At 39.0% G+C, this 12,005-nt stretch overlaps 1 protein-coding gene across 1 annotated transcript in view; it reads right to left on the bottom strand.

The window, feature by feature from the left end:
* Window positions 1–1,103: 1,103 nt before the first annotated feature.
* Window positions 1,104–12,005, bottom strand: part of LOC103811083 (trafficking protein particle complex subunit 10-like) — a gene marked incomplete at its 5' end in the record, with an annotated part of 31,804 nt that continues 20,902 nt past the window's right edge. Inside the window, 9 exon segments of the mRNA XM_009084030.1 lie at window positions 1,104–1,515; window positions 2,522–2,716; window positions 3,123–3,300; window positions 4,666–4,836; window positions 5,445–5,571; window positions 5,925–6,025; window positions 7,267–7,496; window positions 7,924–8,082; window positions 9,277–9,418. Of these exon segments, the coding sequence (XP_009082278.1) occupies window positions 1,277–1,515; window positions 2,522–2,716; window positions 3,123–3,300; window positions 4,666–4,836; window positions 5,445–5,571; window positions 5,925–6,025; window positions 7,267–7,496; window positions 7,924–8,082; window positions 9,277–9,418 (1,542 nt within the window).

Genomic DNA, 12,005 nt, shown 5'->3' with positions numbered 1-12,005 from the left:
CAGTTTCCTCTGTGGAGTCTGTTGACAACTCACCATCATAGATCTGCAAGTAGAAAAGGTCATTCTCACATTAAATGCACAAGTTTCAATATCAGAAGCAGGACATCAGAAGTTGTAATTTTTCCAGTCACAGGTGGATTTGCAACATTCACAAAAATTACACTTTTTTTTTTTTTACATTTTTGTTTCTGTATTTACATTTCAGATATAAATAATGAAATTCTTTAAGTTACATGTTTTAAATTTGCCTCAGGATTATTCTACATCTGCAAGCCTTCCTGTATCAAACCAACCCCTCCCTTTCATCATGAATGCAGAAGTCTGGCCTCTAATAAGTAATAATTACACTAAGCCTCTATGATGAAAGGTCAACTGTTCAAGTATCACATCGTACTGAAATTTTTTGCCCCAATTTAAAAACTGGGGCAGCAAACCAAGCCACTTAGAAATGATAATAAAAGAAATTCATCTGGGAACTCAATAAGCCAAATAATTTATTATTAAATTCTATCAATATCTTTCTTTGGTAAGAAATATGCAAGAGGATGACCCAATCCCCACCCCCAAAAAAAAAAAAACCTCATAGAATATGTGACATCACAGTGTCTACTCTGTGAAGGAGAAAGCCTCAGAAAATTAAGGAATTTTGTTCAGTTAAGATTGTTTATAGCAGTATCTCTTCCATGCATCTAAGTACGCAAATGATGGAAGTTTAATATAAAATTACCATGGCTGGAATTAACAACGATAAAACAAACAAACAAAATGAAACCAAACCAGAAAAGCAACTGTTACACCAGTGAATGTGCTGTTGTATGCTCTGTTGTGTTTCTGGCACAAGTGTGGAAAAGCCTGTAAATTATTACATCAAAATTCAAGGTTTGGATAATGACATCACCCAACTCTAGATTCTAATGTATGTAGGAAGCATGGAACAAATCTCTCAGCTGCCTGACAGAAATCAAGAAGTGGTCCAGAAGTTTGGATTTTTTGCTGTTGTTTCCCTGTGCTGTGATGCAGGATGTGACTGAACGGAGAAAACCCAATAGCTTACACAAAACATACTAAAGTGGCAAATATAAACTAGCTGACACAAGCCTCACTGTACATTTAAATTGATACAATTGTCTGGTGCTTCCATGGCCAGTACACGTCGAGTGCCATAGGTCTCCTCAGAGTTCATGTTACAACGAAGACTAATCAGGTCATTATCCTTTAAAGTGCTTTCATATCCAGTTTCTAATGGGCTTTGTGTTCCTCATTTCTATATGAGTTGTCACGTGACATTGACCTCCAGAACGTGGTCGTCCTTGCTGGGAATGACAAGTATTTGCATTCCTGTGCTGCTGTTGAAGACCTGGCCGGGTGAGAAGGATTGCAGCCTGGGCATTGGCAAACCTTTGTGCTCCCCACTGGCTGTGGAATGCAGGCTACCTCTGCTCCTTACGCTGCTGCTGTCAGCTTGGTCATCCACATTCTTGTCCACAGACAGGTTATCGTTTTCAATCCAGCTATCTGTTTGAAACAAAGCCCCACAATTTTAGTCCAAGAAGTGGTTAAACAACGTAAAAGATCACTTCAGAGCTCACACAGTCAGCTTGGCACACATTCAGTTACTGAGCACCTCTGCTGACTTATCTGTGCACACTTTGGCCAGCACCAGATGTAGCAGAGTCAATTCTACTGGTTTCAAAGATGAATTTCAGCAGCATTACCTCACATTTGTCATAGGCTAGAAGGATGCACGCTGGCAGATCCTGGAGCTAAGCTGACAGAGTGTGTTGGTTGTACAAGTGAACTCTCACTACAGCTCTACAGTACAGACAAATATTCTGAATGGCTGTGGGAATTCAAACTCTTCACCTAATCTGGTTTACATGCCACAAATTTTCAGTAGTTCTTTTATTTCATACTTAATCCCTTCAAAAACCAGGAAAGATTTCAAAGCTAATGAACATCAGGAAGAATTTCTTCACTGAAAAGGGTGGTCAAACACTGGAACAGGCTGCCCAGGAGGGTGCTGCAGTCACCATCCCTGGAAGTGCTCAAGAAAAGACTGAACATGGCTCTTAGTGCTGTGGTTTAGTTGACAAAGTTGACAAGGTCAAGTTGATTGGTCAAAGGTTGGACTTGATGACCTTGGAGGTCTTTTCCAGCCTTAGTGACTCTATGATTCTGAGACACATTAGATGTCCAATTTACAGAATGGAACTGCAGGATTACAGTGTTATCAAATAGCTTTCACTTGATTATATATCCAGTGACAACTAATTTGCACACTAGTCTAACAGATCAATGTATTTATTATTCCTCCTCACAGATTGAAGGTTGCAACCAAAATTTAAAGTTCCCATTACAGCAACAATTTATAAATTTCAAATCAGAGCTGTGAGTGAAGGGAAGTAACAAAGACACCTATGAGTACTTGATCAAGATATTTCTTGCCTTGCTTTTCTCTTTACAAAAGAACATTGGAGCAGAGTCATTTCTGTAAGCAGCCATGTAGTCATGATAGCCTTACCAGCATCAAGTTGCATGGAGTGAGCAGAATGATGAGGGAGGTATTTAAACAATCTGACATCAGGAAAAGGTAGATATCCAGCAAACAGTGGCATCACTTCCATGTGGACTTTGTGAGTTGCTCGAGGTGCTACAGGCATAGATATCACTCCAGAACTTTTTCCACAGACTGCCCAGTTACTACTGTTGTCAACAACTGCAAGAATAAAGAGAAAATGCTATCAAGATCTTTAAAGAAAAATGGAGAACCCTCAGAAGAGCTTCAGAGCACTTTCAAAATCAGCATTTTAGCAATATCTAAAAGCCCATCAGCTTTTGTGTGTGAAGAGCTGTGCAAGGTAAGAAAACAGCCCTGCTCAAAAGGGAACACAGTTGGGTCTCAAGCAAGTACCCACCCAGTCTGGACAGCACTTATACTCCCCTTGAAGACAGATTAACAATGACTAAATAAAATATTCTCAGTCTAGCAAGATGCAAACTGCTTTACTGAGCAGGCATACCCACAATCCAAGAGCATATGCCATAGAAGGTTTTGTAGATGTCGTTACCAAGACAAAACTACTGAGGAATCTTGTCGATCTGCTTAAGAACAGCATTCTTACCTTCATACATAAGTTTTGTTGTGCAATATCCATCTGATTCTGTTAATGCTTCATCTTTGTCTACCTCTGAGAGCCCAACGAGTCGTGTGATCGACACCTCCAAAGAGCAGAGTGACCCTGTTTTACAGTACTCTGCCCCCAAAGGGGGGAAAATCTGAGTTTTCACATGATACAATGTCTGTCAGGAAGAAAACAGTGCTGTTATCCAAAAAAAGGCATTTTACTTGCGTTTAAATTGAACTGGATGATTGATACGGTACAAATTTAGCAGCCACATCCTGTTAAATCTTTTTAAAGCACGAATCAGCTTTAAGTAACATTCACTTCATTATCTTCCTCAGTTTAAGAAAAGCACAGAACACAGAATCCTAGAATGGTTTAGGTTGGAAGGGACCTTAAAGTAGTTCCAATCCCTCTGCCATGGGCAGGGATACCTCCCACTAGACCAGGTAATCAAACCAACTGGATTCACTCTATTTCTGATACCAGCAGCAAGATCTTCCTTCACTTCTGTGCTTTAACTCAGCCTTTCAATGCTCCTAAATGGACACTAATCTTACTATTTGACAACTTTTATTAGCTTCTTGACTCCTCACTTTTCAGACACATGACTCAAATTCCAAGTAAAACAGAATTACTTCATCCCTCTTACCACATGGTCCCCACAATAACAGTGCCCACATCATTAAAGAGCTGATTTTTAACTCCTGCAAAATTTAAATTCTACCAAAAACCTTCAAGCTTTACCACAGCAAGTTCTCTTTAGAAACTCCAGGAAGATGCTGATTTGCCAACAAATGCTTGTGACATGCCTGTAGGTAAACAAACACCTAAAATATTGCTCTATGCCACTTTGCAATAAGCAGGTAGAAAACACATCGACACGGAAAACAGACAAAAGTATTTAATCAAACGAGAGTCTTCCTGTGATGCTGCTTTTTTACTCAAGCACCACAAAGAGTGACACTGAATTCAGAGATGAGATAAAGTAATGTTGATAGAAGTTTCTATTAAAGAAATTATATCTAGCCTATAAAGCTTTCTAGCTGATCAAAGGAATAAAAAGTTTGCCCATAAAGGGAATGAAGAAACATTTAAGATAATGGTCTATAAAACCCTGAATATTTCATTAGAGGAGTTTATCTCAAGCATTACAAAAACAACTCAGATGCTTTCAATAGCAAAGAGTTTTTGGAAATTGCAATTTACTTTGGAGAGGACAATCTCAAATCAGCAGGGAAAAAGCAGCTCAAGTAATCTACAGGAAGTCTTCATGGCACAAACCCAGGATGATGAAAACACAGGAAAAGAGTGAAACAATACCAAGGACACTTGTGCAAGAGTTACTGCCCCCACCACATCCCCATGGCAAGGATATGATTCCATCACATTGTACCACTCACAAACTGATTTTCCAATGATTCTAAGCAAGAATCAATCGCATTACAGAAACAAAATTTTTCTAAGATATTTCCTGACTTTCCCTTTCCATACCTTAGGAAACTACATTCAGTTAAGACATACTATGCTTAAGAGTACTTACAAAAAAATTTTCCACTTGGAATTCGTAAGTGAAGGGTTTCAGGGTAAGAGACTGTTCTTCAGAGGTAGCTGGACAAAAGCTGACTGAAAACAGGCACTGCAAGGAGAGAGGAAGCTCTTTTGTCCACTTCAATTCCCACACAAAGAATATTGATTGCTTACTGTATACGACCTGAAAGAAAATGTTTAGAGTGTTAACTAATTTACAGCTGTATTTAACTGGAAAACAACCTCTGATTTTTTTTTTCTGAAACCTAATGACACACTGCAGCTCTAAATGAATCCATTAAATGTTAACAGTGACATGACATTTGTACTGCGGTTTTTCAAGCAGGTACATACAGTGCTTTGCATGAGGCAAATGGCCAAGTTCCAAAATGTACCTAATAATCTCCACAAGCTTTAGAATGATTCTGAGACCTGAGGGTGTCAATGCCTTCCAAAGCATCTTTGTGAATCTTAGTTACACAGAGGATTACAAAGCTCTGACCTAACATCAGCTGTTAGCGTTACTACAAAATCTGTGTGTGTAAGAACTGCTAATTTCACTAAGAAGAACTCAGAATCACAGAATCATAGAATTTAAGGGTTGCAATGGACCTTAGAGATCATCTAGTCCCAACCCTCTGCCCTGGGCAGGGACACCTGCTCGCTAGATCAGGTTGCTCAAGGCTCATCCAGCCTGGCCTGGAACACCACCAGGGTCGGGGCAGCCACCACGTCCCAAGTTTGACCTAGCTCTCCTGCCAAGAGCTCATAAACCACCAAGTAAATCCTTACCTGTTGAAATGCAGGGTTGAGAGGCACCAGCTGCAAATCTGTACAGTCAGCAGAAATTTTTAGGCTATAGTCTGAAAGCCGGAAACAGAGTTCTGACAAATTCTGTACACAGACTTGCACATATTTCCTGAAAAACGTGACACAGTTTGTTCAATGAAAGCTGCACAGTTACATTGAGAGAGTCCATGCCCTAAAACAAGGCTGTAAAACATCCTCTTCCCTATTAAACAAGAACAAATAACTACACAGGAATAGGCTATCTTGGTTAATCTTGTGGTCTTCCTTCCAAAGTGGCTGAAACCACAAATTTGCTTGATTGTCATGAAAGAACTCCAGAGGAAATGCACATGTTCCAGTGGGAAAATAATAAAAGCCCAACTTACATATAGTAAAAAAGGCTACTATAAATATTACTTATGAAACTCCAGCTCTATACTTTGTAAGAGGAAAGAACCAATAAATCAATGATGAGTACATTACCGTTTGCCAGTTGACAATAAGGAATGCTTGGCATTAAAAGGTATGCAGAATGTTAATGCAATAATAGTGGAGTAAATCGACCAGGGACAATCAATGGTCACCTAAAGAAAAAAACAGAACCAAGTTCTTATTCCTAATGGTCTTTAGCACAATGATTTTGCTTTTCTTCTCCTTTCTAAGCAAAACTTTTCTAATCAAGTGTCTACATTCAATGCATCCAGAAGGGGAAGAAGAAAAAAAAACCTAAAGAAAAAACCCTTAACAAAAAAAACTAAAAATCAGTGTGTTAAAAACTCATCTGACAAAATATTAGGTCTTTGTTTGCCTGTGAGTGGGATATGAAATCTCAAAGAAGCTTTTCCTGTGGGAACTGATATACCCAGTCCTGAAGACTATAAATAAAGGAATGGGAATAGAAGGAAAAAAGATAAAAGGACACTAACAGTACCAATAGCATTGTAATATAATAATCTGGTTAAGATCAGTATCAAATAAATTGCTAACAGATCTATTACTTGTCTTTAGAATACATTAAGATATTAAATAAAAGCTAAAAATATTAAAAATGTATTTGATGTGTATCTAATTTCAAGCAGCACACTTGACTGACAAATTTCTCCTGAAGTGAATGCTGCCACTCTTCAGCTGTGAAGGATTTATATTTAACAACATGTTTTATATGCAGAAAAACCCCCAAGCTTTTGTCACATCACATTTAAGCAATGCTAGTCTATGGCTATTGCTTTTCATCTCCTTACACACAAGGATACATGGCAGAACACTTGGACAGTTTTAACAGGGAGGCACACTGTGAAAGGTGATGGTTTGAAGATTGTTTTGCTGTCAGTCGAGTAGCTTCTTTCCATATTACTTCATAGAATCATAGAATGTAAGGGCTGGAATGGACCTTACAGATAATCTAGTCCCATTAAATAATGTGACAGCTTGAAACACTATAGTGTTAAATACCTCAGCACAGCATACAGATTCTTTGCAAGTGGAAGAGAAATCCTTCCCATGAATTAGGAAGGGGAATTTAAAGCTCACCATGCCAACTTGTACAAAGACACAGGTATCCTTCACCCTATATAAACTCTCTTAAAACATTCCGACTCAAATTACTAGGCAGGGGAACAGTTGACAATTTAGTAAACATAGTGTATATTTCTGCTTATGTTTTCTTTACATTTATAACATTTGCTATGATTTTTGCATGTAAATCTTTTAAGGGAATAAAAGTTCTGTATAAGAAAGCTCCCCATCACCACCACTTCTATTTTGTGAAGTGTTTACCCCTCTGATCAAATACATTTCACAGTAAAAACTTTGAACTACATCTTACTTTTTGGTCAACAGTAGCCATGCAGTTGTCTTCTTTCTGCTTCTCTTTGTTTTTTCGGTGATTTTCTTTACTCGTGGTATTTTCTTTGTCCACTGAAGATTCCGTGGCTGATGGCAAATACATGACTTCTAGTTCAAATTCAATCACATGATAAGCAGGAGCCACTGGCAAACTGATGCTTGTGATCTTTTCAGAAGACTGAATTCTTAAGGATGATTCTGAGATCTTTTCTAGAGGTGAATAGAATGGAGGGAGGAAAAAAAATTGTAGAAGAATATGTGGTGCCATAACTACTTTACAAAGTCCTCCACTTCGTTAGTCTTATAATTTCACTTCAAGCAAACTTAGAACATACTGAACATACTGAACATGTATCAGCATTCTGGGTTAGCAGCAGCAGTTTCACCATGCCTGCTGAATTTCATCAGTGAAAGTAGAAGCTGTCCAGCTATGCTGAAAGTTTCATACTACTCCCTTGCGGGTGAAAATTTAAGACCTTTCTTGCACTGAAATTCTCAGTAGCAACTCCCTAAAATTGTTTGGAATAAAAACCATAGAAAAGTGTCAAGAGTTTTTAGTCCTGTAAGCACAGGTTTACTTCAGGATTACTCAATTTTTCAGCCTTTGAAAGATTATTCCTTTTGACTTCTTGCTTACCCCTGGTGTTGGAATAGATCACTGCTTTGCTCTCCGGATGGTACAGGATGGGCATGGAATCTGCGTTACTGAGCTGCAGAGTGTCCCCGTTCTTCATGGTGTAGTGACCAGTGGTCACTGTGAATTTCACCTTCTGGGGAATGCCAGCCAAAAGGCTGTCTGAAGGAAAGAGCAGACATTGTTAACAGATTGCAGTGGATGGCCACACTGCACTTGGACTCTTCTGTCACTTAGAAGTGTAGGGTTTTGGTGTTATACAACACATTCAACCCAGCCCTGATACATCCTTGTGGGGAAACAAGTTGTTTCAACTTGACTGCCCAAACCCACTGTAACTTGGATGGCTTAGATGAGCTGGCTCACCTACTGTGCAGCTCTGGCAGCACAGAATTCAGTGAATTACAATAACCCCAAAGAATTTACTAAGTTTTGGTTAAGCTCTCCAGGTTGTAGACAGCTTTGTATTTTTGAACCTTTGATGTCAGTCATACCCACATGCTGTATTTACATAACCAACATAATAAAAGTGACAGTGTGCACACAGAATCACAACTATCAATTTCAGAGGGGTAGCTAATTTGATTAGCCAATGGCATCCTGGCCTGGGTCAGGAACAGTGTGGTCAGCAGGGCCAGGGAGGTGATTCTGCCCCTGGAGGTTTTCAAGGTGAGACTGGATGTGGCACTTAGTGCCATGGTAGGGCTGGACTCAATGATCTTTGAGGTCTCTTCCAACCCAGCTGATTCTATGATTAATGCCCAATATGCCTGTCCTTGCTTTGCCACACATTGCACCCCCTGTAACTCGAATGACAGCACAAAATGCCTATTAACTCCTCAGCTGCCACACTTAATAGCCTGAAAACAAAATCACTACTAACTTCCATTCATAAACTTTAATAAACTCCACACGTAATGCTCATCTGCCCCTAAAACCACTGGATGTGTTCAGTATTAATTTTTAAGAAGTTTACATTATCACCTCTAGTAGAGAATCCCATTTCTTACTTCTTGTAAACACCAACAAGATTGCAGCATCACAAACCTAACCCATAAGGAGCTCCTTCAATTACAAATGTAAACATTCACTCCTAATCAGTGTGGCAGCAAAAATCATGCTTGATATTAAAGTGACACTACATGTCCAGAGCCAACCACTGGAACTAGTTGTTCAAAACTATTCATCACTGACAGGACATACCTCATGGATATTTGAAAAGCAGGAATTTATTTTAGACTCAAAATTAAGAGCAAGGCAAATGGAGTAATATTCAAGCGAGAAAACACTTTCTCTAGTCCCATGGGAGTATAATAGGAATCATCAAAAGAACTTCAGAATAGCAACTGTACCTACCAGTCATGGGCTCCACTTTTAGCTGAGGCTCCTGAGAATACACATCGTACTGCACAATCGGGTAAATGTGAAGAAGGACAAACTGTACTTTTCCCACTGAAATGCACAGTTGCCTGAGTGTGTATGTCCCAGATTCTTTGGCCTTTGAAGAAAACATTTGAATAGATTTTTCAGTTTAGGAAATACTTCTTAGAACAAACCCTCTTCGAGAGAACAGCACGTTTTCAGCTCATTTTTATCAGGTGTTTGAATCTGTAAATCAAAACTGAAGACTTGTTTTCTGCGTAAACAACAAGATTTTTCACAAAGGAGCACCTTTTGCCCCACTAAGACAGAAGCTCTAGAGTGCTGGTTGATTCAAGAAAAAACATCATAACTAACAAGTACTAATAATCAAAGTGACTAATATAGTGGCTATGCTATGAATTTGTTACTCTGAGGTGTTTTTGCCTTGTTTATTGGTTGGTTCCCTCCAAGTGCCACATACAAGAAAGTGTAATTATATTATTAGTATTTAAATAATACTTATGCTTATTTAGCTAATCCATTTTTTAAAAAAACACCACAAAATCCTACAGCATTTATATAAGGCACAGCTTTCAGCTCAAGCGATCGATTTCACACATTCCCCACCACACATCCTGAGTGGGTCTTTACAAGAAAGTCATACATACATATTTAATTTCAAACTCTTCCCTTACCATGAGCAATGGGATTCAGGGTGTTTTTTGATAAGATAAGAAGGAAATCTGTAGCACCTGCTAGCACATTTAGCCTTCATTCTATTTGGTCTTAGCCTCTACTGCCAGAGAATGGGGAGTGTCTTTTTTCCCAGGCCACTTTACGATGGGTAAAACATAAATACTGATGCTGGGTATAATTAAATCTAAAGAAAAAGCCCAGAAGTTATGAGAAATGCTATAACAACTTAACAATCAAACCTCACAGTTACTCACACAGCAAATCCTGACTGAAACTCAGTATTATGCATTTTGACACTAAAGTCACTGAATACTTTATGAACAGGAAAGCACAAGTGAAGTCTTTCACAATATACACATACTTTAAATCTTAACATGGGATGGGAATATTGGTCTAAAGAACTTAGACAATGCTTTCTGATCTCTTAAAGCTTGAGAAAGAAGGACTGGAAGATTGTTATCAGCATAAATTAAGCTGATCATCAGTTTAAGATCTACAGAAAGAATCAAACTCCCTCTGTGCTCACTGTAGAAGCTCAGTCATTCCTCTTTCTGCACAAGTAGTGCAATTAAGCATTACTGTAAGAAAACAAGCTCTCAGCAGTTTCTATCCTCTGGCCAGCTATGTAATCCAGTAGAAGTAACACAGCATATTACCACAATGATAATGGATTTTTAGCAAACATTTTGTCAACACTGCAACTCAAACCCAGAGAAGTTTTCATCACTTTATCTAGTGATACATTATCTGTTAAAATTATCAAGTGTTCAGATTTTCCCTTTAAACAGCTGTACTGGAGGATTCACACTGAGCAGTCTTCCCATGCAAAGTTCTTTTCTTGAAAGGAAGATTGGAAAATAGGAAAGTTCTAAGTGTAAGGCTGTCCATGCTCCAATAGCCACCAGATGCAGACAGAACCAGGCAAATCTAAAGCAAGGCTCTGTACAGCTTTTCATCCATTTCTCTCCGCCCATTGTTTCAGGTTGCTTCCTGATCCCACTAAGCCAAAAAGCCTGCTCAGAGCAGTCTCTAACAGCTTTCTTCTACTAAGGCTCCTTCATCAGTAATCCAATTCTACATACATGTTAATCTATTTCACAGAAAACTGCATTTCCAGCCACCAAGGCCTCTGACACTTCCAAATCCCAGTCCTGTCAAAGGATGCGGAACCTAAAAAATTAGGTCAGTAGGTAGTTCAAATGATAATGTTGCCATTCCACACTGTATCAACAGGGACTTGAGCTCAACTTCCACCCCTGTGTGACCCACACAGGTTCCACACTGTGTGTGCACATGTACCAAGTGCACTAGTGCTTTTGGCACTCCTGTCCCAGAGCTGGAGGAATGGGAAGGCAGAGTATGTGAGCCTAGAGAAAGCTTCACTCAGAGTTCTACGACAAGACAGAAATTCCCAATTTAAAAAAAAAAAAAAATCAAACAAGGAGAAAGTTAAAATCTCAGCTATGGAGCACCAAATATGCCACCAAAAATGCTAAGAATGCTAAAGAAAAGACATCTCCTGACCAGCTTTACCTAGTTACCAATTTTCAGTCATCAAAAGCAAATATATAGATCCTTATTTTAAAATCAGTTTTAAAATGGGACCAAAAAGGGACCACAGCTAATTTAAATCAGTTAGAAAAAGGCAAAGCCAGAAGGTCTACGTATAGGTCTAAATATATGTAACTGCAAACCACTTTCTCTCTTCATGTTCCAGTACTGAGGCCTGATAATGCTCAGAAAATGAAGAAGCTGTGAAACACCTGTCACATCCCTCACTGTGCTGCCCCATCTCCTGTTAATCACTCAGATGCTGCACTGCTAATTTAAATCAGTTAGAAAAAGGCAAAGCCAGAAGGTCTACGTATAGGTCTAAATATATGTAACTGCAAACCACTTTCTCTCTTCATGTTCCAGTACTGAGGCCTGATAATGCTCAGAAAATGAAGAAGCTGTGAAACACCTGTCACATCCCTCACTGTGCTGCCCCATCTCCTGTTAATCACTCAGATGCTGCACTTTTAGGA

This window comes from Acanthisitta chloris, unplaced genomic scaffold (assembly GCF_000695815.1).
Source record: "Acanthisitta chloris isolate BGI_N310 unplaced genomic scaffold, ASM69581v1 scaffold18701, whole genome shotgun sequence".
NCBI lineage: Eukaryota > Metazoa > Chordata > Aves > Passeriformes > Acanthisittidae > Acanthisitta > Acanthisitta chloris.
This window is presented reverse-complemented; position numbering and strand designations above follow the sequence as displayed.